Source organism: Myotis myotis, unplaced genomic scaffold, assembly GCF_014108235.1.
Source record: "Myotis myotis isolate mMyoMyo1 unplaced genomic scaffold, mMyoMyo1.p scaffold_m19_p_3, whole genome shotgun sequence".
Taxonomy (NCBI): Eukaryota; Metazoa; Chordata; class Mammalia; order Chiroptera; family Vespertilionidae; genus Myotis; species Myotis myotis.
Genome location: NW_023416335.1, coordinates 164,794,348 through 164,818,333, shown reverse-complemented (window position 1 = coordinate 164,818,333; position 23,986 = coordinate 164,794,348). Strand labels below are relative to the sequence as shown.

Sequence of the window (23,986 nt, the reverse complement as noted above, 5' to 3'; positions counted from 1 at the left end):
TGTCAACTCACCTGCCGTTGCTTCTCCAGCTCTGTCTGGCTAAGGCTGGAGATGCCTGGGTCCTGGGTACCTGGAAGTTCAGGTGCTGCCAAAGAGCCGGCCATTCCAGCTCCTGGGTCTTCTCGTTTATCGACTGGAGAGGTGATGCCAGCCCGCTGTGAGGCTCCATGGGGTGGGTAGGGGAGGGATCCATCGGGTACAGGTGGTGGTAGGACTGACTGGGGGCGTAGCGGGGACAACCCATAGCCCTCTCCTGTGGACCCGCTGCTGGGGCCCAGAGGGCTACCCGATGGGTGGAAGTTCCCTGTGGCTACTGAGTAGTTTGTGCTTTGAGGCTTGCCCATAGTAGGGCCAGGCCCAAAATGGCTGTTGATCCCGTGGGGTGGAGGGAGACCAGGCTGAGGGACAGGGGGCTTTAGGGAAGAGGGCTCCCCGACTGCCTGAGGGAAAGTGAAACGCATGGGAGAGGGCGTGCCCACAAATGCACCCGTCCCAGGGGATCGGGCGAAATTTGGGGGCTGCCCACTTGGGACCTTGGCATGGAGCTCACCTGCTGGCCCTGAGGGCAGGGCTGCTGGGAATCCCCCAGCCCCCAGTGGAGTGTGAGCTAGAGGCCCATACTTAAAGGCAACTTCAGGGGGCTGGGGTCGGGGTGGCTTATGCAATGGGGCAAATGGGTCACGGGACTGAGGGCGAGAGGGTGGGCGGGAATAAGGGTCAGGGGACTGGAAGCGAGGGGTCACAGGAGATGGACAGAAAGCCTCAGCAGACAGAGGACGGGGTGTCAATGGGGACTGGGAGCTGGACTGGGACTGGGGACTAGCGGGCACTCGGGAGAAAGGGTCAGAGGGCAGTGATCGGGGGGGTAGGGCACAGCAGCTCTCAGGGGCTGGGGGCTGGGGCCGAGGGGTCAATGGGGGCTGAGCATAAGGATCAGGGTAGGGGCCAGGGCGAAAGATATCCGAGTGGCTGGGGGGAGAAGGGGCCAAAGCCTGGGCAGGGGATGGCTCCTGGGGCCTTAGGCCCAAGCCCGGGCTCTGGGGCTCTACCTGAGATGCCCGAGGGGTCAGGGGAGCTTTAAAGACATCAGGTGCCTTTAACTCCAGGCTGCCCAGGTGGGGGCCTGAGGAGGGTGAGTCAACAAAGCCCAGGTTTGGAGGCCCATAGCTAGGAGAGGATGCCCCAAGCTCTTCCTTCTTCACCTCCAGGGCTTTCCGAGACTCCCCAAAAGGCGGGGGTGACAGCAGGGGCTCGGAAGCCTTGCCACCCCCTACTCCTGGGCTCTCAGGCACAGCCAGGTTGTCCAATGAGGGGCAGCGGGGTTTGAGGAAGGGGTCAGGTGTGGAGGGCTGGTGTCGGGGGGTGCCAGGTGGGGTAGTGTGGAATTCCCCTGGCTGGCCAGTCCCAGGACGAGATGAGGTGCCCAGCGTCGGGGGCTGCACAGGAGCCCCAGTCGGACTAGGATAGGGAGGATAGGTAGATGGTGCCGTAGGGAAGCGGGGCTCCAGAGCGTAAGCAGGGGCCAGTCCAAAGGGGTCCTGCGAAGGCACTTGGGCGGGCACCTGGGGTGGGAGCTTGAGGAAGAGCTCACCGGGCGAGTCGGGGCCAGGCACCGTGCCCGCCGGCGGCTTCAGGAACCCATCCGCAGAGGTAGACAAGCCGGCGGGGGTAGTGGGGCTGCCAATGAAAATGGTGGGGGCCGCAGCAGGGGGCGGACTGCCCAGTGCCCCTGGCTGGGGGGGAATGCGGAGATGTAGGGCCGGTCGGTCAGTCTTACGGGCCATGTCGCCCACCTTGGTCTGCTTGTTGATCTGGCTCTCAGCCTGCTACGGAGGAGACCAGGCACAGAGCAGTCAGGCTGCTGTGGACAGGCCCTACATCCCCCTACCATCACAGAGGCCACCTGCTACAAGACATCAATGGTGCAGCCTGGTGGGGCCCCCACTCACCTTTTGCACCTTGTTGATGCGGTGAGCCGCCCGGTTATCTTTGGCCTTTTGCTAAAGGATGGAGGACACAGCCTTAGGCCTAGGGCTCAGCCTCATGCCCAGCCCCCATCCTCACATCACTCACATTCCCTACCCAAAAGCTAATCCCTTCTAGCCCAGATGCTTTAGGAGTGGGGAATGGAAAGAACTGAAATTTCCCCCAAATACCTCCCCGCCCCGCTCAGTTCCCAGTCCTGCTGACTCAGGCTTCCTTCTGTCTCACCAGATAGGGGGCTTTGTCAGCAGCTGGAACTTTTCTCCAGAGCTTCATGATTTGTTTGCAACGGCTAGACCAGTCTGGAGGACAGAGGGATTGCATTAGGAAACTTGGCAGGTGACCCCTGCAACTGCCATGTTACCATGTTGTTGTCTCCCTTGCCCTCGCCCCACAGGTACCTGGGTAATCTTGCTTGAGATTGGGAAAGTTAATGTTGGCATACAGCACAGGCGAGATAGTGGAGAGTTGGCCCAATTCCTCATCCTTCTCCCAGCGCTGAAGACTCCGCTGGTTATAGGAGAGCCCGTCGCCCTCACCCTCCGTGGTGGGGGTGGTGGGGGTGGAGGGCGTGGTGCCCCCTGAGCCTGTCCAGGGACTGTCTGGTTCACCTGGTTCTGGGCTAAAGAAGCCCCCGCGCTCCCTGGGGCGCAGGGGCAGAAAGTCACAGGGGGCAGGGTTGCCACACCCCAACCCAGACAAACTCCCTAGAGGCCCCAGGCCAAAACCCTGCCCCAACAGAGGAGGGCCACTAAGAAGGAGGTGGAGAGAAAAAGGGGGAAGTATTACTACAGCAGCATCCAGGAGTCCAAGGTTCCCTCCCTTGGCATGAACCCAACTGGAGGGAAGGGACTATGGGGACGGCCCATGAAGATTAAGCATAGATACCAACCTAGAATCCAAGAATGGGGACTGGCAGAGGCCTGGATAGGAGTCCATTGGGCTGCTGGAGGGGAGATTGCCCAAAGGGAGTCCACCTACAAGAGGCACAGGATCAGAGAAAGGGAGCAAGTGGCCCATCCTGGGGGCAAGCTTGGCTGTACCTGCCCACTAGTTTTCAAACCACCCATATCACCTTGAAGAAAGGGCCTCTGCAGCGGTGTACGGCTGCCATCTAGGCCAGGGGTTCCACAACCCAGATGCTGCTCTCGTTCAGAACCCAGAACATCCTTGAAGAGCTGCTGCAGGTCCTTGGATTCTATCTTGGGCAGTTCTATAAGGGATTGAGGGAGGATGCTGCTGAGGAAGACTGGGGAGCTGAGGGGACACCACACATCTACAAACAGTCATGGCCAGGGAGGTGCTCAGGACTCCCCACTGTATAGATGAGAGTCTCACAAGCAGAATCTTCTTCTCCCACAGAGGACCCTTTATACATGAAGAGAGTGGGTCACAGCCTCACCTTCTGTAGGAATCCTGTCTAAGTCAGAGCTAAGCATCCCTTCTCCCGGGGTTCCTGGCTTCTCGGGGTCACTGGGCACTGGGGATGCCTTTACACCCCCATCCTCAGGTCCTGCAATGAGCAGGAGAAACCCATCAGCCAAGACCAGTATGGAGGTACCACACTGACCACAGAAGGCATGGAAAAGTTTGACAGAGGCAAAACCAAGCTAGGATGAAGTCCTCCCAGCCGGCCTCACCTGGTGTATCAGCCTTGCCCTCGGCACCACGGGATTCTTCATCTGCAACCTCTGTACCATCATCTCCTATAAGCAATAGTCGCCATTCCAATCAGAGATGTCCCACATCTGACATCCAGAATGGGTCTCCAACTCCACAGGCCAGGGCCCTTGGCCTACCCTCAATTCCTGGAGACCAGCCCATCCCCCACCAAGTTCTCTTCCCAGCTCCTAAGCACAGAGGAAAGTTGGGTCCCTTCAGACCTCTTTACCACCACATGACTGACCTTTCTGTAAGGTGGGGAGCTCCTTCCTATCTGAGCCTCCATCCCCCTTGGCTTTTGGGGTTCCTAGTGCAAAGCTTGGCCGGCCCACCCCAACTGCAAAAAGGGCCTTCCGGCTCAGGTCCAACAGCTCCTTCCCAAAGAAGGCCTCCTGTGGGAAGAGGCAGGGGGAAATAGGCTTCTTCATGTTCTGCAGGGAGAATTCCCTGCACCCTTCAGAGCCTAAGGCCCACCTGCAGGTAAGCAGGAAACATGTCCTCTAGTTTGCTTTTCTTGCGCCCTCGCCGCTGCTGCTTCTTCTTCTCTTCTGCATCTGCTGGGCTCTGTTCCACAGAGCCCTCTGTAGGCAGGTCAGCAGGCATCACTGGGGACAGAATGGGAAGTGTCAACTTCTCTAGGGACACTGAGCATGCTGCTCCCAAGTTGGCCTGAGGATGCTTTCTGCCTACTCTCTCCCCCAAAACCAACTGGACCCACCGCCCTCTCAGCCCTTTGAGTGAGCCCTCCTCCGGGCCTCCCTGGCAGTGCCCTATAGGTCCTGTGATCCCCACCTTCTCCCAGGCCCCACTGGAGCCCTCACCCGTCTCACCCTCGTCGGGCTGCCCATCCCCACTCAACACCTCCGCCTGTGCAGCAGGCCCCTTTTTCACACGTGTGTGGGATTTCCGCTGTCGCACCATGAAACCACCAATGCCTATGAGGAGGCAGAGCTGCAGTTGAGAAGCCACTAGGGACCGGGTGAGCCACCCCTCCCCACCCCATTCCCCATCCCAGGGCCTCACCAGGCCGATAGGGTTTGCGTTTGCGTTTTTTACTCTCCTCAGTCTCCTCCTTGCCAGGCTCTACGTCAGGGCTGATGGGGCCCTCCAGTTTAATTTCACACTCCATGTGCTCCACACCACCTGCATTATTTAAACAGAGGAGATGGAGGCAGAGCAGAGGCCTGGGCCCTTTAACTCTGCCATCCTGCCACCCAAGAACAGAGAGCTGAGTGCCTTGCCAGAGCCATTGGACAAGACCAACAGTGGCCTGAGGATGACCAGAAATGACAACGCTGCTCCCTCCCAACATTCAACTCTCACAGGCATGCTCCCGCTACTTTGGCAGATTCCCCAGCCTTACCTTCACCCTTGAGCAGCTCTTCAGTGTCTAGGTCCCCATCCTTCTTGTCATCAGGGCCAAGGGCATCTGAGGGCTCAGAACCTTCCAGCCCAGCCTCGCCTGGGAGGCCAAGCCGTCCTCGCCGCTGGCGCCGCTTGTGTAGGGGTGACATGGTAAGGTTACGCAGCACAGCCATGCCAGTTTCTGTCAGCCACACACCCTCAAAGCGAAAGTACTGGGGCTCTGCACAAAAGGGAAGAGCATGTGACCCCAGGGAAACCAGAACTCCAAGTTTCAGCCTAAGTCCCCAGCTGGGACAAAAGCAGTGAGACACAGACAGACCAGCCCCTGGGGCCTGAAGGGTGGAGAGGACTGGTCACCACTGGGTGCTAGCTAAGGTTCTAATTCTCCATCAATGACCTAGGAGGACTCAGGCTGCTACTGCAGAAGCCTGACTTTGCTCATGATTAACCCTAGGTTCACCAAATATATTCTCTAGCGGTCTGGGGCTGGACGTGCTCCTACTCGCTGAATGCCAGCATACAGTGCCCCAGATGCCAGGAGCAACACCTACATCATGATGGAGGAGATGGCCCCAGCCACTTCAGTGAGGAAACAGCAGTGTCCTGTGCTCTCTGGAGGTGACACTCTGGTAGTACAGAGGCCATGTTTCCTGGTGGAAGGAACTCTGCCTGGGAAACTAGAGGCCTTGGTTGTAGTCATAACTTTGTCAATAACCTAGTGGGTGACCTTGGGCAGGCTACTCAGTCTCTCTGGGTCTTAGTTTCCCCCTCTTAAAATGAGATAAAGTTAGGGGGGTGGAGCTGGACTAGACAGTGTCTAAGTTCTCCTTGGCTTCGGCACTCAGAATTTCACCTGGCTCTTTCACCTTCATAGGCACCAACTCTGGAGGCGCAACAGGTGCTGTGGAGAGAAAGACAAACCAAGGCAGTTTGAGGCGCTGTCCCAAAGCAAGGCACCCCAGTCCTGACTCCTCCTCTCCTTCCCTAGCATCTGGTACTCACCAGCAGGCTTAATTACATAAGGCTGGCAGGAGACACAGTCAAAGCCCTCATCGGCTGCCTGCTCCACATCATCCTCTGTGAAGAGGCTCTCGCAGCCGGCATGCATCCACCTGGAAGAAAGAAGACATGAGGAGATGAACCCAGACAATGCAAAGCTGAGGATAGGGAAGAGGGAGCCAAACCAGGGGAAAGGAGCACCCTCACCGTTCACAATGGCGGCACTGGATCAGAAGGTCCTCTTCCACGTATGGGGCATGGCAGATAGGGCAGGTCACCAGGCTGGCACAGGGCCCACAGTGTGTGTAACTGTTCTGCCATTCACAGTGGAAGCCAGGGGAGGCGGCTCCACATTGCATACAAGACACACACCTAGTGGGAGCAGAAAGACCCTCAGCACCTAAGCTACCCAAGGCAGCCAGCGGTGCCCCTCGCTGAAAGCCATGTGTCCCAGCCTGGTCTTCTAAACCCAACCTGTCATGTGTTCACCATCACATCTACTCTGACATATCAGGCCCAGGCCCCTCTGAAGATCCTGGGTCTCCTTACCACTTGCACTTCCAGCCGCCCTTGGGCACGGTGAGCAGTGGTGGGTCCAGGCAGTAGGTGTGGTAGCTAATGTCACAGTCATCACAGAGCAGCAGGCGTGAGGGGTCTGAGGCCTGGCCGCACACCTCACACACGATGCACTCCACACAACGCCAGCCTTTTAATAGCATCACCTTGGTGATCTGGTACAGAAGATGATATTTCTCAGGGCATGATGGAGAGGAGAGGGCAGACTTCTTAGGGGAGGATGGGACTTTTATGGGTTGGGCTGGAGGACCCCAATGCCCAGGCCAGACCTCCATTTGAGCAAATAAAGGCTACGCAGAGCACTCTCACCTCAAAACTATATAGTGACTCTATATTTAGGCTCCCAGGAACCTCTCCTGGCCACTGCCTCATTATGCATGGACTAGCAACCTTTTACTAGCCAAGTCCCCAACAAGATTATGGATAGGATTAGATTGTACTTCCTCCAATTTTTCTTGAACATTTAAAAACCTGCTACTAATGCAAGTTAAGGAATGTTAGCAGTGGACAAGTTCTAAATGAATATCAAACTGACTAAGTGAACAAAAAGCTGACTAATTATGCTTGAGTCAAAAACACTGCTTTCTCTTTGTGGACATTTGCTTATGATTTTCATTTTACATTTTATCTCCAGACTATATCATGCTTTCTACTAGTAAAGTTCTCATAGTTTCTATAATGGACTGAATCATACCAACAACTCATGGTCTACCACCAAAAAACTATAAAGACCACTACCAATTCCAAAGTATTTTTCCCCAAGATGAGTCTGATAATCACAGGTGACTGAAGAATGACTTTCACTATCAAAGGCCACTTTAAGTAGTGTGGGGGCCTGGGATAAGAAATAAGTGACCCCATTCCCCAACCCAGGCCTCTTGGGCTCTGAACTTACCTTGCTGTTGACACAGTATGGGTGATAGCACTGCGAACACTGGGAACAGGCAAGGAGGTGGCCCTCTGCCCCCCGGCCAAAGCTGCCACATACTACACACATGTCCTGGGGAAATACACAGAAACCCAATGTCCAACTAGGTAGGTCTCCTTTTCCCACTCAGTCCTGGCAACTAACTACAACTCTAATCTGAGGGAAGGAGTCAGGGAACCAAAAGCCCAACCCCTGGCCTCAGGACACTGTGAGCCATCATGGGGCCATGTTCCTTCTTAGCTTGATGTGTTGCCTAGCTGGTGTGGCTCAGCGGTTGAGTGTCAACCCAGGAACCAAGTGGTCACCGGTTCAGTTCCCAGTCAGGGCACATACCTAGGTTGTGGGATGGATCCCTGGAGGTAACCAACTGATCAATGTTTCTCTCTCACATCTCTCTCTCTCTAAAAATCAATAAACTTGTTTTTTTAAAAATAGCCTGATATGGGTAAAAGTAAGAAACAAAAGGAGAAGATGGGTAAAGATTGGGGAGGCTGAGAGAGTAACATATGTGCCAGTATTCTATCAGCTTTGTGGGATCATTCAGGTGAGAACATACGTAAGCTCCCTTCCACAGGGCAGAAATCATTTCTGCCTTTTCACGGCTATATCCCTAGCTTCTAGTTCAGTGCCAACCTCAGAGGTGACACTCAAGAGAAATCTGATGGATAGACAAAAAAATGAACAATGTGATTCCAATTCACTGTTTTCTGATTAGCTGGTAGAGAAGTAGGTCTTTGGTTTTCTGCATCTGCTCTCCCACCTAAACACATACACCCAATGTGAGTTTGCCAGTCACATATGATACCTGCATTAGGACAAACTTGTCTGTATTGGAGAAGAGAACCACAGTATTTTGCATGGTGTCGTCATCATCATCTTCTTCCTCCTTGCTGGGAGAGCTATCGATATCAGCAACCTTATAGGCAGAGAGTTGTGGAATGTGAGGCAGCTAAATCTGCGCAAACTAAGCTGCCTTTTCCTCTTGGTACTGGGGAAGGAGGTATGAACCCCTGGCTAAATGAAGGTCCGAAGTGAGACTAAGAAGCAGAAGAACATCCCAGCTCCCAAATTGGGCCTCAGCCCAACAGTAGAGATTTCAGAGAAGCCTGGGGGCCAAGTGGACAGAAGGAGTAGACAGAGCGGACAGGCCCTGAGCTAGCAAGCAGGCAAGTGAGCGTGCAGGGGACTGACAGGAGTAAAGGATGTTTAATCTGGAAAGAGCCAGCTGACGCATGTTTGGGGGATGGGAAGCCTCTCCTTACTACCAGAGTCTCAATGGAAGAAGTGGTTGATTTTAGCCGGGCCCGTCCTCTCCCACGTCCTCCATGTGCTCCTCCACGTGGCCGGCGTCTTCCTGGGAAACTACTGCTGCGACCCTGAGTGAAGGAAGTGGATAATAACAGGGAGAAGTTGAGGACTTGTGTGTTGGGTCCACAGGTTTAGAAGGAAGAGAAGAAACTAATGAACAGAGCATAACAGGTAATAAAGGCCAGGAGTCCCAGCAGGGTAAGGGAAAAGCTAACTCTCAGACAGCAACAAGTAGGCAGCTCTTCTCCCAAGCAAAAGTGGCCAAGTGGTACAACGATAAAAATACTGATGTTAAAGGCCCAAGTTTCTAGTTGATTCTATTACTAAGTAACCATGAAGCTGGGAAAGTCAATTCCCACTCCATGTATTAGTATTCTCCCTAATAAAATAAGAGTGGACTAAAGGAACCCTGACAGTCTAGAATTCAGTAAGCCAGGTGGGAAGGTATCAGTGACACAGGATTGTACCTCTGCTGTTTTTAGCATGAAGCTGACCACATCCAGTGACTGGAGAGCCCCTTACCTGTTTGATGCGGGAACGAGCTGGGGAGCTGCGCCGCTTCCCCTTGTCCCCTTCAGCTTTGCCTCCACTGACAGCTGTCCCAGTGTCACACAACAGTGAGTCATCAGTCTCCGGCAGAGAGTCAGTACAGAGCCGAAGGGAGCCTTCATCTCGAGCTGGACTAACATCTGTAGATACCCCCAACTCCATAGACAAGGAGCCACCCCCCTCGGGGTCAGGAGAGCCCAGCAGGGGCTCTGAGCCAGGAAAACTGGCACTGGCATCGCCCTGGCTCAGATTGGAGATCTCATTAACGATGTCGGATTTGATGAGAACAGGTGGGATAGGGGCCACTGGTGCACGTGGCTCCTCTTGCTCTTCACAGGGTGAGCCCTGCCCTGTCTGCTTGCACTCTGGGCCATAGACCTCCATAGGGGTCACAGGGGCCAGCTCCTCGGGGTCCAGGAGCACAGGGGAACCCTTAAGTTCACTAGCCAAACTGCCAGGGGTCTGTCCAGCCTCTGGCTGGGAATCAGGAGTGTCAGTCCCATCCAGAGGGGCTGTGTCTTCCCCCAGGCCAGAGAAGTCTTCCAGGGCTGGGGCAGGACTGGGTGCAGGGCAGGAAAGGTTCCCCATGGGGGAGGGGAGAGGACTAGTAGGGCTAGGCTCCAAGGCTGGGCACTCAGGTTCTGGGGCTTTCTCAATCTCCATCTCAGGTGGCTCGGCCTCATGTGAAACCTCCATTGCCTTCTCTATGGGACTCAGTGGGGAGGGAATGGACAGTGGCAGAGCAGGAGGAGAGCACTGTGAAGGAGGGGAGTTCTGGGGAGGTAGGGAATGCTGGAGGAGTGGAGAACACCGAGGGGGAAGGGGCTCCATCAGGATGGGAGAGGCCAGTCCCATTGGGGATCCTGGAGATGGGGGAAGGATCATAGGGGGTACAGGCTCGGGGTCAGTGCAGTTAGCTTCTGGTGGAGGGCTAATGGGTGTCTCTAGGATGGGGGCAGCCAATGGTGACTCAGGGTCACTGTCCCCTTTGGCACCAAAGGGGTACTCTAACTCCCCCAAAGGAGAGAGGGCTGGTGGGGCTACAGCTGTGATAATGGGTGAGAGCGGAGGAGGAAGTGGATCTGGAAGGAAAGAGAAAAAGGGAGGCTCTTAGATTAGATGTGCCATAAAGAATCAAGACTGTCCCAGAGAAAGAGGGTACTAACATCCCCTTACCTGGTGGCATCAGCTGAGGTGACAAGGATGGCTCCCTAGTTGGAGACAACGGTAGCTCCTCAGGCAGAGGGGACAGAGGTGGTTCCCCAGGCTCAGACAGAGCCGGCTCTCCAAGCAAGGGGGATAAGGGTGGCTCCCCAGGTGGGAGGAACAAGGGCAATTCCTCAGGTGCAGAGCATAGGCTTGGCTCCCCAAGGGGCTCTTCAGGTCGAGGGGACAGGCATGGTTCCTTAGGGTGGGAAGACAGGTGTAGCTCCTCAGGCTGGGGGGACAGGTGTGGCTCCTCAGGCCGGGAGGACAGGCGCAGCTCCTCAGGCACAGGAGATGGCTGTCGCTCCTCAGGCATGGGGGATGGGTGTGGTTCCTCAGGCTGGGGGGACAGGCGTGCTTCCTCTGGCTGCGGGGACAGATGTGGTTCTTCCGGCTGGGGGGACAGGTGAAGCTCCTCAGGTGCAAGGGATAGGCACAGCTCCTCAGGCTGGCGGGGCAGAAGCAGTTCCTTGGCTGCAGTGGACAGGCATGGCTCCTCAGGGCGAGGGGACAGGCGCGGCTCCTCAGGGCGAGGGGACAGGCGCGGCTCCTCAGGGCGAGGGGACAGGCGCGGCTCCTCAGGCCGGGGGGACAGGCGCGGCTCCTCAGGCTTGGGGGACAGGCGCGGCTCCTCAGCCTTGGGGGACAGGCGCGGCTCCTCAGGCTTGGGGGACAGGCGAGGCTCCTCAGGCTTGGGGGACAGGCGAGGCTCCTCAGGCTTGGGGGACAGGCGCGGCTCCTCAGGCTTGGGGGACAGGCGCGGCTCCTCAGGCGTGGGGGACAGGCGCGGCTCCTCAGGCTTGGGGGACAGGCGCGGCTCCTCAGGCTTGGGGGACAGGCGTGGCTCCTCAGGCTTGGGGGACAGACGCGGCTCCTCAGGCCGGGGGGACAGGCGCGGCTCCTCAGGCCGGGGGGACAGACGCGGCTCCTCAGGCTTGGGTGACAGGCGCAACTCCTCAGTTGTGGGGGATAGGTGCGATTCCTCAAGTGGGGGGCAGAATTGCAGCTCCTCAGGCAATGGCGACAGGGGTGACTCCTCCAGTGGTAGGGACACGAGCAAGTCCTCTGGTGGCGGGGACGCAGGGGAGTCTTCAGGTGGTGGGGATGTGGGTGAATCCTCAGGTGGTGGGGATACACGTGAAGCCTCGGGTGGAGGGGATGTGGGAGACTCCTCAGGCGGTGGGGACAGGGGAGATTCCTCAGGCGGTGGGGACAGGCGCGACACCTCAGGTAGGAGGGATAGGCATGATACCTCAGGTGGGGGGGACATAGGTGAGTCTTCAGGTGGTGGGGACATGGGTGAATCCTCAAGTGGTGGGGAAAGGCGTGAAGCCTCAGGTGGTGGGGAGAGGGGAGACTCCTCTGGTGGGGGGGACAGGGGTGATTCTTCAAATGGTGGGAACATACGCGATGCCTCAGGTGGTGGAGACATGGGTGACTCCTCAGGTGGAGGAGACATGGGTGACTCCTCAGGTGGTGGAGACAGGCGAGATGCCTCAGGTGGTGGGGAAGTGGGTAATTCCTCGGGTGGTGGGGACAGGGGAGATTCCTCAAATGGTGGGTTCAGGGGTGATGCTTCAGGTGGTGGGGACAGGGGTGTCTCAAGTGGAGGAGATGGGGGTGACTCCTCTGGTGGAGAAAAGGGTGACTCTTCCAGTGGAGAAAAAGGTGATGATTCAGGTGGGGGAGACAGAGGAGACTCCTCAGGCGGTGGAGAGAGGGGTGATTCCTCAGGCGGTGGAGATAGACGAGATGCCTCAGGCGGTGGGGATGTGGGTGATTCCTCAGGTGGTGGGGACAGGGGCGACTCCTCAGGTGGGGGCAGCAGTGGCATCTCCTCATTTAGGGGGGCCTCCAACTGTGGCTCAAGTTGGGCCCCTGCTCTCCCTGTAGATATAACATACTGTGCTCCTATCTAGCTCAACTCCACTCCACAGAAAGTACAGAGTCTAAGGCAGAGCAGAAACTGTCCCTTACCACAGAACAGAAGGGGACTTTCATGGACCCTCAAACCCTACTCACCTAGTGGTTTGGCTTCACATTGCAGAGGCCCCGGTTCCTTCGGTTGCATAGAGGTCACATGCCCACCCTTTGGCTGCCCTTGGCATGCAACGTACAGAGCATCGGGCTCATCAGTGGGGGTATCACCAGGCTCTGGGGGTGAGAATCTGCAGAGGGTACAGGGGAGTAGGCATTGTGGCTCTCATCAGCTATCAACTCCTAGAGAGTGTACTGGGGTAAGGCATGAATGCCATGGGTTGTACTGCCCATCTTAGGGCTCCCTCTGCCAATCTCAGCATTTCCGATCCCACAGCCCAATCTCTTTCAGTCCACACTACTTACCTGCTACAGACAACAGAACGCTGCTCAGCAACAGAACTGATAGGCTGTCCTCCCTGGGTTTTGTGACAGCGATAACAGAGTGAGTAGTTCTCGAACCACTCAGAGTTGGGATTCAGCTCTGCTGAGCCTGCCCCACAGGACCGGCATACCCGGCACGCCTAGAGAAAGGAGAAAGCAAAACAGGCATCAGTGAGACAGCAGAGACTAGAGGGGAGCATGGGGCTTGTCACAACAGAGAAACTCCAGATGTTATAGGAGGCAGAATTAGAAGAGTAAGGCAGGATCAAGGACCCTCACCTTGCACTTCCAAGAGTGAGCAGGCAGTTCTTCCATAGGTGGTTTTAGGCAGAAGGTATGGTATCCTTTGTCACACGTCTCACAGACCAACATCTTAGAGTCATTCCCAGGTTTCCTGCAGAGACAGGGCACATAACCGGGTCCCTCCCTGCCCTTGTTTTTAACCCTAAACTGTGCTTTGCCTAAGGCTTTCCTCCTGCCTTCCCATTCTTACCTGCAGGCTTGGCACACTTTGCATTCAGGGCACTGCCAGCCAGCACGCTTGCGGGCAGTCAGAGCAGTGTCCAGGCAGGCCCCATGATAGTGATGCCCACAACTGGTACAGAAGAACAGGTCACACAATTCCCCTGGTCCCTCACATACTGCACAACGAGCCTCCTCTGCAGTCAAAAGGGACAGAGAACACAGGTCAGATATGGATTCCTTGCAGGTCTCAGGACAGTGCTGTCTACATAACAGGCATTCCATGGACCAGAATGAACAAATACACAGTTACTAAGTGTCTGCCTAATATATGCTAGGCATTGTTCTAGGCATTGCAGACATCATAGTAAATAAGACAGGCAAAGCCCCTGCACTCTCAAAGTTCACACCTATTTTAATAAGGCAGACTGACAGTATAAAATTACCATCGTTGATAGTGCTCTGCAAAGTACAAACCCCAGGCACTCTTGACCCCTCATTGCCTGATGTACAAGGAGCAGGACTTCTCACCCAGATGTGCGGCACCCTCACTGTGCTCCGGGCATAGCAGCTGCAGTGTTTTCATGGATAAGAAGGAACCGCTGGCAGTGGCACAGGGGAAGTGGTAAAGCCGTGGGCATCCAGGTGAGCGACAAGGGATGGAGGCACCGAGCCTGGTGCAGTGGGAGCAGCGCTGCCAGGGTGGAAACAAAGCCTCAGTGCCAGTCAGCTCACTCCAGAGCAATATATCAGGCACTAGCTCTGCCCCACTATGCCCACTGCCCTTCTAATTCTACCCTGACTCTCAGAAGCCCAATAACCCTGTCCACCCTGCCCTTTACCTCTGCAATCCCCTGGCCCCAGCCCCACCTGTGAGATCCCTGAGAAGATGGCCTTGTCCACACCACATAGCTCTGGGCCCCCCTTCCCCCATACACCGGCCGACCACACAGCACACCAATGGTGAGCCCAGCAGGACCCTGTTTAAGTAGAAAAAGGCAAACAGAAAGGAATGAATTAACAAAAAGGTGATCGCTGGCTTTGGACCACCCAGCCCTACCTTCTTTCCTGCCCAGATCAGTTACTTACCTCCAGGTTCTCCTAGGTGGGCAGGTGTCAGGCCCTCAGGGAAACCAATCTGTGATAGGTCCTCACTGGGCAGTGCTGCCTCATTGTGCTCTGAGTTCCCCCCAGGAGACACCACTGGACACCGGGGCCAGTCAAATGGCAACTCAAAGCGCCGTAGCTCCCGCTGCCCATGCAGACTGGGCTCCCCGCAGTTACAGAGAGCACAACGCCGCAGTGGACCCCCACTGTGGACACACAAGCATCAGCACCATGCCAGGCCCCTGCCCACAGTCACCCCCCATACCCCCCGACAACCCCATGATTTAACACGCCTGTGCTTCCCAAACACTCATTTTCCTAAATATTCCTCTTGAACAACCCAGAATCTCAGATCAAATCCTTTTGTACCCTTATGTCCTCATTTCCCCAAACTATTTACCTGCAGTCCTGAGGTGGTTCCTGAGGCCTGAGACCCCCAGAAGTGGGCACAGATACCTCCACCACATGTGGGTTGGGAAGGTCTGCCTCAGTGGCACCTGACTCCTCAGAGGCTGCATGTCCATCAGCTGAATGAACAAACAGAGAAGCATACATCAGCCATCATCCACTATTTAAATACTAGTCTAGTCACCAGACCTATGAGATTATCTAAAACCGTTGGTGGATCACACTGAGGGCATTTTGACTTTTGTCCCAAAGAACAAAGTCCTTCAATTACCCATCTATTAGACAGACTTAGCTCCTGTCCTTGTGCCAGGACTAGAAATTTAAGGTTGTCTGGGATTAGCAGAAAGCTGTCAGTAAACCCAAAATTTGCCCTACTCACCTGCCGGTTCTGAATCTTTATCCTCACCAGGCGGCTTCTGGCTATCCATCCCTCTCTCCGACTGGGCAGGGCCCTCTCGGGGAGACCTGTCAAAGCCAAAAAAGATATCTGTATGCCCAGAAAGTCTCTCCACTAAACACTTTTCCCAGAATCCTAGGAGGAATGCAGCTAAGGTATCTAGACCTTACAGAAATCAGAACAAAGCCATACCTACAATTCCTGCACTAATGACAAAAAAGTTCTGCCTAACCTTTATCCCACTGCCTACTTCCTCCCCAGATAAACACTGACCCTCTTCTCCAACTCTGGATTCTCAGAGGATCCCCTCCCTTTTCCCACTTCCTAACTCCTACGAGTTCCCAGGGCAATAGCATCCAACTAGAAGCACATCCAGTCTACAGCTACAGTAGCGTCCTTTGCCTCACATCTGAGTTCTGGGCTTCTGGTGGGCCCTATCCCTGTCCTTTTCCCTGAGGCCTCAAGTCAGCTACCATCCTAGAGGTCTGTCAGTGCCAACCAATGGGTAATCATAACCCAAGAAGTCTGAGTACAGCTGGAATCCCTCTCCCAGACACAGAGTCTGGGGTCTTGCAGGCTATAGAACACGTTACTGAAACTAAAGCCCAGGTATGGATAGATCTCCCCAACCTCCACTGGTTCCAACCAGGACACCCCAATCACAACATAAGAAACTCCCCAATTTCTACCCACTGCCTAACCAAATCCAGCTCAGGCCTGGCCCCTGCAGCAACTGAACTCAGGATCTCACCCAGCCTGAAGTCCTCAGGTTGTTGCCCTTAGCAACGCCAACTGCCCTTCTTCCTAAGATATCCCTAGTTAACAGAAGTGGGCCTTAAGAGTCACTGAGCATGTGTAGCCAGGCCTGAAGCTAGGCATGCTGGGAGTCGTAGTCTCAGGAAGCACACTGCCACTTGGAGGAGTTCTAAACAGGACAGGACACAGCCCAGCAGAGTAGCTTCCTTCCTCTTCTGTCAACCAGGGTTTCCACACGCACTATGGGGGTGTGGAGTAACGGTCCCCTCTTCTAAAATATGCCTGCCTATATCAGAGCCAAATGAAACAAACATTAAAGTTATACATAACAAGATTGAGACCCACATCTTTGGGCATATTTTCCTAAACCTCAGAGAGAACTAAACACAGCCCAAAAAAGAAAGAAGAATAAGAAAAATTACAGAGTAAGGTAGAAAAAAGGGTTTCTACAGAAGGAAGAAAGGGATAGGTGCCAGCAGCTATTAGTGGTATCTAAGGTAAGGGCTTAAGCAGAGAAAGAAAAGTATAGTATTCCCAGGGAAGGAGGAGGTTGGGGAGAATCCCTAAAACAGAACTCTAAATAAAATTTGAGAAGTTTATCTCTCGGCTTTTCCACTCCTTTTGTTTAACCAGAGGGGTCACATACAAACCTTAGCAAGGACAAGCCCCTCTTCTCAAACCAACTACCAAATAACCTTGTCGGCCACTTGGGGTTGAGTGACTGGGGCAGATGAGACAGGGGAAACCCTCAAAGGTGCCCAGAACCAATAAATCAATTACTTTAAGAACCACAATATTAGTTTTCATTCCCTGAACTCACACTCCACTTCCAGAGATTAATAATGAGCCTCTGTGACATGTCACAGGAAAGGAAATTTTATTTTATTCCCCCCAAACTATCAGAAGCTACTAGATCAGGAAAGTGAAGTATCACTTGATGCCTGTTCCCTCCATTCCCAAACCATCTCTTTCCAAAACCTACCATACAACCACACCTGAAAGGAAAGCAAGGTGGTTATCTGGCAGGCCCAAGAAAAGCTGCTCTGGAACTTCAAGGGGCCCTTAGAAGCCACCTATGAGAAGCAGGGGCTGGAGGTCAGGGCACCAGCCAGGCTCCTCTTCCTGTTCAGACATTCAAGGCTTGACCACACCCAGAAAGCTTCAAAATTTCCTAAATATGTGAATTTTACTGTATGCCCCCAAAGATCTTCCACCTGCTCTGCTCTTAAAGTTAAGTCACAAATAAAAAGCAACAGTGATAATACAGTGGGTGGGAGGAAGACTGCCTCACACAAGGCCAGAGGGACAAATTCCTCTGCCCTCCCCCGAGCACAGCCCTCTCAAGCTGGTAAGCTTGAGGAGGTACAAAAACCACCTGCATCCAGCCTTGGAGGACAGAGTACCAATATCCTCCAAAGCCACAGCCTCACTCATGAAGCCACGGAAGATGAGAGATCACAAAGTGAAGAAGAGAATGTCCTCCAAGCTGCACTATATCTAGGGGTAACTCCAAGAAGCCTGAGCCCCATTTCCCTACCCCTGCAGTCTAGCACCTGCACCCCAATGCTGAGTCCCAGCTGACAGGCCCCTGAACAGATCTAAACAAATAAATACCACAGGTTCCCTGTCCCATCATTCACAGCCAGAAACCACACACACATATATACATCAAGGGTTTTTTCACTAGTTCTAAAATGAGCTAATGCCTGGCTAGGCTTCCTCTGGGTAACTAGAGATCCCCAGAAGTACAGATCTAGGGAGTAAAACTGTGCTGGCTCCCCTCAGTCCTAGGCCTAAGAAGCCCAAAACAGCAAGGAAGAAGACAAGGTGGCACACTTTCCTCCCTGCCTCTATCCCAGACCAATAGCTTTCACTCCATTTTCCCAGCCAAGGGGGAAATGGAGGCTTGGAGGGGTGAAAGGCTGAAGCAGGCTCTTGAGTGAACAACTTCTGTAGGACTCAGGACTTCCTGGTTCCCAACCTGAGAATCAAACCACACCTCTCCGCACCCTCATTTTGGGTTGACCCTCTAGGAAGAATCCAAATGGCAACACTAGTCCTGTAGACCCTCTAGACCAGCAGTCGCCAACCTTTGGGACCACCAGTGATCCACGGACCACCGGTTGACGACCGCTGCTCAAGAGAGTCCCTGGGTAAACCTGAGGTAATCCACAGCTAACAGGGAGAGGCCCCTCCTAAGGAAGTTCACTGAGGACAGACAACAGGAGGGGTCCTCCATAGGAGGCAGGGGCAGAGAGCGTGGGTGACAGCTAACCTCACTCTACCACCCCTGTGCCACCTCCCACCTTGGGGATAATATCCAGGAATCTTTCAAGGGCAAAATCCCTATTTTCTCCTTCCCAAGACCAGGCTCAAAGAGATCTAGCCCATGTATGTATGTTTCAGGGGGTGGAGTGAAGGAGTAAAACACACCAGCCAAATCCCTGCTGGGCAGCATGACAGCTGCGAGAGGGGCTGTCCCAGCCCAGGGCCCAGAGGCATGAGGTTCATGCTGCACTCTTCCTACACTCACATGTACACCCCCTTCTCCTCAGTACCTTCGGACAGGTTTGGAAACACTAGCTTCTGCAGAAAGAAACTCTGCAGATCATTTCTCCTCCAAAGAGATACGGTAAGAATTGGGACAGGAGCAGAGGGCCAGTTAACATTCCCTGATCAAAAAGGGTTGGAGAGGTTGGGATGGGCCTGCAGGATTGGCCAAGGACTTAGGAGCAACCAGCTCACCACACCAGGTCCTGAGAAAGCGGGAGACAAAAGCCATTTTTTGCAGCCCACATTCGCAGGGAGCAAATCTCAACTGCCTCCTCCATAATCCCCTAGAGATTATGTCCATCCTGATCGGAGGGGAGGCAAACCAGGCTAAGACAGCACTAGGCCTCGCTGCGGTCACTTTGCCAGGCAGGGGTAGTTTAAAGTTGCCCAGCAAGGCCAGACTGCCCCCAGCCCCACCTCCTTCTTGCACCAGCCACCCCCTTCATCACACTAGTCAGTTTCCACACACTGTCCCCTGTCCACAGTAAAAGAAGGCCTGGTGAAGGACCCAGGATTCCTTGAGTCTCCCAGAGGACTGCTGAGGACCCCGATGGGCAAGAACAACCTTAAAGTCCAACCTGGCAGTAAGTCTGACCTGGCAGTGGCACCCTCCCTACCCCCGCCCCCCCCCCAAGTTATTCTGTTCCCAAGGCCCACAAGGAACCCCGAGGGAGCAGCAGGAGTCGAGGAGGATTGGTGCTGGCATCGGGGCCTGGGTCCTACTTGAGTAGAGCTCCCCCAACACAAAAATAAACAGGCAGAGAGGCGATCTGGCCGGGTTTCCAAAACTCCCGTGGTTCCCCGAACCCCGAGTCTTTAACGAGGCACACCCCAAGACACCAGGCCTCTGTTCTGCCCCAGCCACTGGTTCAGGTTCCCTTGACAGACCCTGCCAACAGAGCCCTCCTCAGCCCTGGCACCCCTTTCTCCAACCTAAAGGCCAGCTCCGGCCAAGACAGTCCATCTGGCGGTGCCCCGAGTCCAACCCTTTCTGGGCCTTGGCCGGACGGACTTCACTCACCTCTTCACAGGGCGATCCAGGAATCCTCATCCGAGAACATGGCCAGAGCCCGGGCCGCTCCCCGACCTCCAACCGCCAGAGCGATCACAGCCGCCCCCCGCACGGGGGGGCTGAGGGTGGCCAAGAACGGTAAATCCAGGTCGGAGTGGCCACCCTCCCCTCCAAAAAAAAAGCAAAGAGCCAAAGACGGGTTCTGCGCTTCAGGTTCCAGCAGTTTAGGTTTCCATGGACAGCCCGAGGGCGGCGAATCCCGAGCGGACACAAAGAGAGCACCGGTGGCTTTGATCTCGGGAGCGCAGGCTCCGCATCCGCGTCGTCGGGCGGCCTCTTAGTCCTCGGGCCGGGCCAGCGCCCCGGCCGCCGGCGCCGGGCTCGGGCAGGACGTCGAGGCTCTCCAGATGGAACGTCGAGGCGCCTCCCCAGCGGCCCGGAAGAAACGCCGCGCCGCCCCGCGCCGGCCCGGATGGCACGGGAGCCCCTCGCGGGAGCGCCGAGCCCCTCTCCCCGCCCGGGCCGGCGCCCCGGGGCCGCGCGAGCTACGGCGACGCGGAGACGGCGGGGCCGCGGGGCTGAACCTGACACACACCCAGCGCCGGGCTCCTCGACCCCGAGCGCTCGCCCTCGGCGGCTTCGAGCCCCCCACCTTCTGCTCCCCCCCGGGGAAGGGAGGAGGGTAGGTGGGCGAGGAAGAGGAAGGGGCGGGCGGTGCGAGCCCTCTGCCCGCTCTCCACCGGCCGCTCCAGGCCCTGCGCTCGCCTCCCTTCCCCTCTGGCCTCCGGAGCTGCCCCGCCCCCGGCCTGGCCGGCTCAGATCGGCGACACTCCCTCGACCCCCGGCTAGCTGTGGTCGCGGGGGGCCTCGAGGTGTACGGCCCAACCCCGGCTCCCGGCGCCGGGGGGTCAGGAAACTGAGCGGAAAGTGGGGAACGAGGCAGCCATTTGCAACCGGAGAGGAAAGTAGTGCAGCGCGGCGCCGCTCCGCCTCCCCCCCTCCGCCTCCTGTTCGGCCGGTAGGGTGGTTCCTGCGAAGGGGCTACTTCCTGGCCCAAGGTCTCGGCAGCGGTCGTGGAGATTCTGGAAGCCTCCGGTGCAAGATCCGGGGGGGCCCTTTGGCCTGGGGAACCCCGCTCGCGAAGGGGAGAAAGGAGAAGATTGGCCCTATTTTGTGTTGGAGCGGAGCAGCGGAGGGATACGGCCCTCTCGGAGGAAAGGCTGTGACTCTGCAGTTCTACGCACACGCCGCGGGATCCCTCCGCCGCGCGTTAACCCCGGCGGCGCCGGGCGGCCGCGGGGCAGACACGTGGGAACGAAGCCCCCCTCCTCTGCGCCCGGGCCCTGGCACTGCCTCCTTCACTGCCCGGTTCGGGAAACTAGGACTTCGGCCACTTTCTAGTTCCGTTCCCTTGGAGTTCTAGGTCCCCGAAACTCCCGCTGCCCCCTTGAATTAACCAGAAGCAATCTTTCCTGGGAGGGGGATAGAAGAAGAGCCAGGAGATTGGCCGCTGCTCTGCATCTTGGGAACTGGAGTCCGCAAATGGAGAAAGTGAGGCACGGCGCCTGGCGCTGCAAAGGGTGGCTTCTTGCCACGTTCAGGGACCGAAGAAAAAGCGGAACGAGTCGTTGCTTCTGACTCTCAATACCCCTCGTGAGGAAAATATACTGTCAGTAACCCCCCCATTACCACACACACCTCCCCCATCAAAACATAAATGTAGTTCCCTTTCTTTCCCGGGTGCCCCGACCCCCAGTCTTTTCGGATCTTCAGGGCCTGTGTCCCCTCTTTTTTTTAGTAAACTAGAGGGGCTGTACCTTGGATCCTGGCTGGAGTACTGTTTGCAGATCCCAAACACTCTGTTTGCAGACACCCCCCCACCACCACCACCACCACAAGTCTGGATGAGGAATGGAATGCCTTTTCTGTCTTAGCTGTACCCAAGGGATGGTCAAGAGGAGACAAATTCATTATGTACTGGATACTTTATATATTCTTAGTTATGCATTACGTGGATTATGTCTGTATTACAAATCAAGAGACTGAGGATAAAATTGTCCAACAAACCACATCTAGTGAGAAGTAGAGCCATGTGTAAACAATGGCCATGTTTTTCCTAGGATTGAGTAATATATAATGTGTATATATATATATATATATATATATATATATATTTTAAGGAAAATGTGGAGAAAGAAGCAGGCAAATCACGTGCAGGGCCAATTCTGTGGGAAAGGGTTTACAGTGCTATCCAATAGAATTTTCTGCAATGATTAAAATGCCTTATAACTACACTATCTAATATGCACTATAGGTGCACTAATATAACTTGGCCACATGTAGCTATTTGAAATGTAGGTGGTACAACTGGGGAACTATTTAATTTTAATACTAAATTAAACTTAAAACGCCATGTGTGACTTGTGGCTTTCATATTGGAGAGTGCAGGAGATATAAATCCCTACTGGCCAGAGTCATAGAAGGGATCAGGGCTAGGAGTGTCCTGTGCTAGCCACACACTAACATCATGTGCCCTGCACTGACCATGCAGGTCTATTTCAGCAAAAAATTCCAGCAGTAATCCCACAACCGTCCCAGCTATAGTGGAATAAATAAACCAAGAGACAAAAGTTGGAAAATGGAAGGCCCCTCCCTACTCTCTGCATCCAAAGGCAGGGAGGTAGACTCCACCAGAAAGACCTCCAATAACAAAATAGCTACCATTTCTTAAAGGTTTATTATGTATGAGAAGCTGTGCTAAGCATTTCATATATCACCTCAGTTTAATTCTCACCTCAACCCTATGAAGGTTTGACTATACTTCATAAATGAGAACTTGAGGCTCAAAGAGATTAAGCAAGATTACACAACTAAGTGGAAGAGTAATTATTCCAACCCAGCCATTCACCACTATTCTTGACTACTATCCAGCTTTGAAGCTGACCGGTACACTTCTAGAAACCCTCAGGCAAAAGTCTATACCAAACCACATGGAAATGGCAGCAGGAAGGTAGGTACCTGTAATGAGTGTTCCAGGTGAGATGTGCAAAAGGACCTAATTTAATGTAAGGAGAGAGGGCGATGACAACCCTAAAGAGATTCCTAAGCCACTAAGATTGCTCTTTGCAGTATGCTTCTTCCAGCAGCCCTTATTTCTTTTTAGATTCTGGATCAGAGATGCAAAAGCAGTTGTCAGGGCTTCTGAAAACCAGCATGACAAACAGTTATCCCCAACCATAAGTCCAACTGGCCTGGAGCCAAGCACTAGCAAGATCACAGCTAAAAACCACACCTAGCCCTAACCAGTTTGGCTCAGTGGATAGAGCATCAGCCTGCGGACTCAAGGGTCCCGGGTTCGATTCCGGTCAATAGCATGTACCTTGGTTGCAGGCACATCCCCAGTGGGGGGTGTGCAGGAGGCAGCTGATCGATGTTTCTCTCTCATCGATGTTTCTAACTCTCTATCCCTCTCCCTTCCTCTCTGTAAAAAAAAAATATTTTTTTAAAAAATCATCATTCTCCCCTTTAAAAAAAAAAATCACACCTAGATATTGTCTATTCTCCCCAACTAAGAATACCTCAGTCTCCCCTAGTTGGCAGGAGAAGTTTATGCCCTCCTGTGAAGGCTACCATTTAGGTAACTCCTTGGAGGAAATATTCGGCCAATTAAGCCCTAGGATTGGTGGGAAGTGGGGGGTAGGCTCAGAAACTATACATATATCGGGCCAAACCTTCCTAGCTGTAATATATCCATCCTCCTACTGAGGTAGTGGACCAATAAGGACAGAAGCAGTAGCCTTGGCGCCTAAAAAAGAGCACAACTCCAAAGATGTGAAAGGCATCAAAAGGTCACCAAAGGTATGAAAACAGTAAAGAAAATCTGTTTTAATGAAAGGCACTGTAGACATGGGGATACAAGAGGATGGATATACAACAGAGGCATTATTTCTTACTTTACTCAATTCTCTTAGAAAGACAAAAGTTTAGTCCCTGCCTCTATACTCATTCTCGATTCTTACATCATTAGGAATGAGGGGCTTCCTTCCTCTTCCCCAAATCCTACCTTCTCTCTGAGAAGGCCCAGGAGAGAAGCTAGGTCAGTTGTGGCAGCTGGCCACTAGAGGGTAGTGTTTCTGTAGTTAAGGTGCTCTTGGGAGCCTACAAACTTGGATGGGTGTGGCAGCCAAATGGTACCCGTAAAGGAAGTCTTAGGGTAATGGTCCTGAATGAGTGAGAAGTAAGGAATAGGAACAAGGTAGGAGGAAAGAAATTAGCCCTGAATCCTCACCAAAGACCACAGTCATCAATCCTTGGAAAATGAGATATGTGTTCTCCCATATACAGAGAAGTCAAC

At 54.3% G+C, this 23,986-nt stretch overlaps 1 protein-coding gene across 2 annotated transcripts in view; it reads right to left on the bottom strand.

The window, feature by feature from the left end:
* KMT2D (lysine methyltransferase 2D) overlaps window positions 1–19,876 on the bottom strand; it is a 52,825-nt gene extending 32,949 nt beyond the window's left edge. Inside the window, exons 1-32 of one of the 2 annotated variants that reach the window (XM_036299606.1) lie at window positions 19,642–19,876; window positions 15,294–15,379; window positions 14,907–15,033; window positions 14,489–14,712; window positions 14,270–14,379; window positions 13,931–14,093; window positions 13,431–13,596; window positions 13,217–13,331; window positions 12,920–13,077; window positions 12,599–12,744; window positions 10,547–12,463; window positions 9,344–10,452; window positions 8,776–8,889; window positions 8,319–8,429; window positions 7,481–7,585; window positions 6,559–6,740; window positions 6,217–6,381; window positions 6,013–6,122; window positions 5,864–5,911; window positions 5,009–5,230; window positions 4,669–4,788; window positions 4,476–4,580; window positions 4,120–4,250; window positions 3,890–4,037; window positions 3,624–3,689; window positions 3,386–3,496; window positions 3,059–3,196; window positions 2,876–2,960; window positions 2,385–2,626; window positions 2,212–2,285; window positions 1,950–2,000; window positions 12–1,826 (exon numbers count right to left, since the gene is read on the bottom strand). In XM_036299606.1, coding sequence (XP_036155499.1) covers window positions 12–1,826; window positions 1,950–2,000; window positions 2,212–2,285; window positions 2,385–2,626; window positions 2,876–2,960; window positions 3,059–3,196; window positions 3,386–3,496; window positions 3,624–3,689; window positions 3,890–4,037; window positions 4,120–4,250; window positions 4,476–4,580; window positions 4,669–4,788; window positions 5,009–5,230; window positions 5,864–5,911; window positions 6,013–6,122; window positions 6,217–6,381; window positions 6,559–6,740; window positions 7,481–7,585; window positions 8,319–8,429; window positions 8,776–8,889; window positions 9,344–10,452; window positions 10,547–12,463; window positions 12,599–12,744; window positions 12,920–13,077; window positions 13,217–13,331; window positions 13,431–13,596; window positions 13,931–14,093; window positions 14,270–14,379; window positions 14,489–14,712; window positions 14,907–15,033; window positions 15,294–15,342 — 8,427 coding nt within the window. In that variant the 5' untranslated portion in view covers window positions 15,343–15,379; window positions 19,642–19,876. Of the gene's footprint in view, window positions 1–11; window positions 1,827–1,949; window positions 2,001–2,211; window positions 2,286–2,384; window positions 2,627–2,875; window positions 2,961–3,058; window positions 3,197–3,385; window positions 3,497–3,623; window positions 3,690–3,889; window positions 4,038–4,119; window positions 4,251–4,466; window positions 4,581–4,668; window positions 4,789–5,008; window positions 5,231–5,863; window positions 5,912–6,012; window positions 6,123–6,216; window positions 6,382–6,558; window positions 6,741–7,480; window positions 7,586–8,318; window positions 8,430–8,775; window positions 8,890–9,343; window positions 10,453–10,546; window positions 12,464–12,598; window positions 12,745–12,919; window positions 13,078–13,216; window positions 13,332–13,430; window positions 13,597–13,930; window positions 14,094–14,269; window positions 14,380–14,488; window positions 14,713–14,906; window positions 15,034–15,293; window positions 15,380–19,641 lie in introns of both variants that reach the window. The other variant, XM_036299607.1, reaches the window with a different exon arrangement.
* Window positions 19,877–23,986: the final 4,110 nt, after the last annotated feature.